Source organism: Priapulus caudatus, unplaced genomic scaffold (genome assembly GCF_000485595.1).
Source record: "Priapulus caudatus unplaced genomic scaffold, Priapulus_caudatus-5.0.1 Scaffold316, whole genome shotgun sequence".
NCBI classification, from domain to species: domain Eukaryota; kingdom Metazoa; phylum Priapulida; class Priapulimorpha; order Priapulimorphida; family Priapulidae; genus Priapulus; species Priapulus caudatus.
In genome coordinates, this window is record NW_014577377.1 from 15,190 (window position 1) to 19,235 (window position 4,046).

Here is a 4,046-nt window from a genome sequence, read left to right on the forward strand (position 1 = left end):
GTAGCATAAACTATGCTCGGCTACAGCCGATGTAATATATTAGTCATCAAATATAAATAGATTAAATGCGAAAATATGACGTGACACGAATCTAATCGAATTTTATTATGGTCTGGTTTACCTACCGATTGAAATGCACCCTAGCATTGAATATGTATACTGTTCACCGAGGAACAATGCCCTATGAATAAATGTACATAAGTGTGTATAATAAAATAATAAGTCTAGGTGAATTGTTTACATAGCTAGCATTTACAGCAGGTAAATAGTACCGCAAACCGCAATCTTACAATAGACGCGTTTGAGTATAATAATTAAGTATTATTGTAAACAGAGCAATAACAACTGTGTGAGACAGAGCAGACATCTTAGCTCCGTAGCTTCTCTAATAAATCTCTCTTCTCTAATACATTTCAGAACGTCACATCAAGCCAGCCGCAGTGCAACAAGTGAGCTAAATACATATATGTGTATATCTACATTTACATGTTGCACAAACGTGTATATATGTAGAAATTTTGACGCACATAAGACATTGTATGTGAGCAAATAGTAATCTATACAAACGAGTATATGTATATATATATATATATATATATATATATATATATATATATATATATATATATATATATACACATGTGTTTGCTTTTAACAAATTTCACACGCCACAGCTTCCTATGTGGGAAGAATTTCCTAATAGTGTTTCAGAGAAACATAAATAGTGAAAAGTGGCCACTCAGAGTATGGCGATAATTATGATGATGACGATGATTCCGCAGATGATGATGGCGCCGACTAGACTTCCCACCCTAATCGCCTGCAAGTCATCTTCCGGATTTTCCTGCTCAAATTGACGTGCGAAGGAAGCCTGGAATAGAAAGAAACATTAGAAACGTCCAACAAGCTATGCGTCTAGCGATGCTAGTAGGTACGAGGAATTCCCTATTGGCATAGATATATCGTAATGCACACGGATGTGTAATATGGGATATAAATGCGCCAGTGCGCGATCGATCACTCTATATTATGCCATCACGAAAATAACGGCTGGCCCACTGTAGGCATACGACTTATTTTGTTGATCATATTTGAGTTATTTGTATCCTTATGATTATTTTCAAGCCCACTCCTGCATCGCATACTATCACTTTGTACGAAATGACATCTTAGTGTGATATGAAATCGATTGAAATCAACTTTCTAGTGACTTATGACCTTTAAATTATCTATTGTCGCACGAATATTGCGCGCGAGTGGGAAGCATATTATACAGCTAAGCCTGCAACCAGCACCTGTGATAACTCTTAAATTAAATTTCAGAAATTAAATTACTTTGGCGATTTATGCTTCGTATTTTTAGCATTTGCATCCGTGATGGCTCTAAAGTTCAATTTGGACGATTTGATTACTCTCAGGCATTTTATTAAACCCCATCTAACATTTATGCGGATGATATTGCTACCGACGCCACCTATGATACCTTTCAAATTGTAGAAATTGTTAATTTGATTTTTTTTTCAAGTAGGATTTACGCGTTAGCAGCGGGGGTAACATAAAACGTAATGTTAAAAGATTGATCCCGTTCCGTGTGAAAACTACATGAGCAGATCATGTACTGATGAAATCTGTGCGTGATCACTGTTGTGATTCGACTGACTGGGTCGACGCCCGCCTTAAATAAATAAATAGCAAATAGTTCATCCTGCTGCTAATGGCAATTGGTTCTATATGTGGCATATACTCAACACTCGTATACGATTCAACCTATAAACATATGCACACAAAAAACAAGCACACACACATACGCGCATGCGCGCACACGCACACGCACATGCACACGCGCACACACATACACACACACACACACACACACACGATAAATAAGCAAACTACACACTCGGTCTGTAGCCATGTTAGTCTACCTTTGCTGAAAAGTGGTTTCGCGCACTAACAGATCGTCCGCTTGACGTGCGCCTACCCGTCCGTGGTGTAATGAAAACTGGTAGTCGTCTAGTAAAACATTTTTAATATATATTCTAAATGGCATCTGAATTCGCATAAAAACTTTATGTACCGTAATTGAACACTAAATAACGAAAATACGCCAGAACCTACAGTAAACTATCCCTTTAATATACACAGAATACGTATGCTGCAAATACGCACCCACCATTCACGTATATTAATACCCACTATCGGATAGACAACCAGCTGCTCTATCTTGCGCATAACTGATGATACACCGAAAAACCGATATCGTACTTGACATAATAACTCACCACAATCAAAGGAAGCTTGAACTCGTCTCTTAATTAAGCGAACCATTCATCTACTCCTCCAATCCATAAACTGCCTTATCAAACTTCTTACATGTCGTAGTTCTCTAACATCGTCTATCGTCGTCTGTCTGTCGCTGACTGTCTGGTCTCTACTGCTCTATGTAGTCGTCCAGTATGTCCGGTGCTGTTTGCTCTGCTGCCTGCCTGTCGTCTCTGCCTGCCTATCTGTCTACTGTCTGTCGCTGTAGATCTGTCGTATCTTCTGTCGTCTGTCTGCGGTACTTCAGGCTGTTCTCTTCTGTCTGCCTCTGCCTGTTCTGTCTGCTGTCTGTCGCCTGCTGGTCTGTCTGTCCTGTCTGATCTGTCGTCGCTGTCCGTACGTCTGCCTGTCCCTGTCTCACTGCGTATGTAGTGTCGGTAATGCCGTCTGTTCTGCTGCACGCTGCCGGCGTCTGCCTGGCTCCTGCTGTCGCTATTCGTCCTTCTGTCTGTACCCTGTCGGTATTGCGGCTGATCTGTGCCGCTGTCTTTGTAAGTCTACTTTTTGTTTTGTGGTATCCTCTCATCCCTCCCCCCTTCGCTCTCTCACTGCGCTATCTTTTCGCGCTAGCACTCATGCAATAACATGTCTATGATGCAATGTATTCTTCACGCCTGCATGGCTTCAGTCGTTCACAGGCTTGCTTTATTTTCCAACAAAAATCTCCTGATCCCCCCCCTTCCTCCTAATACACGATTCCAATAGGCAATAGTTCCAAGCATATCTCATCCCGCATTACAAAATGTTAATGTATAAGCCGCAGTTGCAGTATCAGCACATATGATATCGCGTTGAGCTGAAAGAAATAAAGTTGTGTCTTACATACGCGAGTGTCTGTAAGGTTTGCGTGTATTCTCATGTGTGGGTGTTGTCTGTGTGTGTGTGTGTGTGTGTGCGTGCGTGCGTGTCGTGCGTGCGTGCTGCGTGCGTGCGCGTGCGGGTGTGTGTGGTGTGTGTGTGCGCGCGTGAGTGCGCGTGTTGGGGGTGGGTTTGGGGGCGAACCCACTTCAGGCCAGCACACACTCTCTCTCCGCTCTCTCTCGCGCTCTCTCTCTCCTCTCTCCTTCCCTCTCTCCTCTCCCCCTAAATCACTTACCCGCATGGTCAACAAAACAGCTTCTTCCTCAGAAGCGAGACACAATTACTAACAGCCCAACGTTCGCGTTTCTGGCCGTGACAACTCTAATCTCCTGCTCCTCTGTCTCCACCTCACCTACACTCTCTCTCCACACTCAATCTTTCTCTCTCTCTCGCTCCTCCTTCTCATCGCCTCTGCTCCTCGTCTCTCTCTCTCTCTTCTACTGGCTCTTCCTTCGCCATCTCTTCGACGCTCTCTTCTCTCTCTCCTCCCGTTCTTTTTCTCCTGCACGTCTGTCACTCTTACCCCTTCCCTCTCTCTCCCTGCCCTTCTCCTCCTCCCAACTATCTCTCAGTCTCTCCTCCTCTCTAGCTCCCTCTCATCGCATCTGTTCTCTATCTACATGCTATCATCCATCTATCTATCTATGTTCTATGTAAACTATCTATCTATCTGATCTATCACAATTCATCTCTCTATCTAAATCTATCTATCATCTATCTATATCATATCGATCTATCTTCGTCCTATCCTCTCTATCGTATCTCTCTCCTTCTTCCTCTCTCCCTCGGCCGCCTCACCCTCTCCCCATCTCTTCCCCTCCCCTCTCTCTTTCTCTCCTACCGGCCCCCAGTCTTCCATCTCT

The 4,046-nt window shown here is 43.2% G+C and overlaps 1 protein-coding gene across 1 annotated transcript in view; it reads right to left on the reverse strand.

The window, feature by feature from the left end:
• Window positions 1–642: 642 nt before the first annotated feature.
• LOC106808938 (bcl-2-related ovarian killer protein-like) overlaps window positions 643–4,046 on the reverse strand; it is a gene marked incomplete at its 5' end in the record, with an annotated part of 14,592 nt that continues 11,188 nt past the window's right edge. Inside the window, one exon of the mRNA XM_014811861.1 lies at window positions 643–871. Within this exon, the coding sequence (XP_014667347.1) occupies window positions 740–871 (132 nt within the window). The remainder of the gene's footprint in view (window positions 872–4,046) is intronic.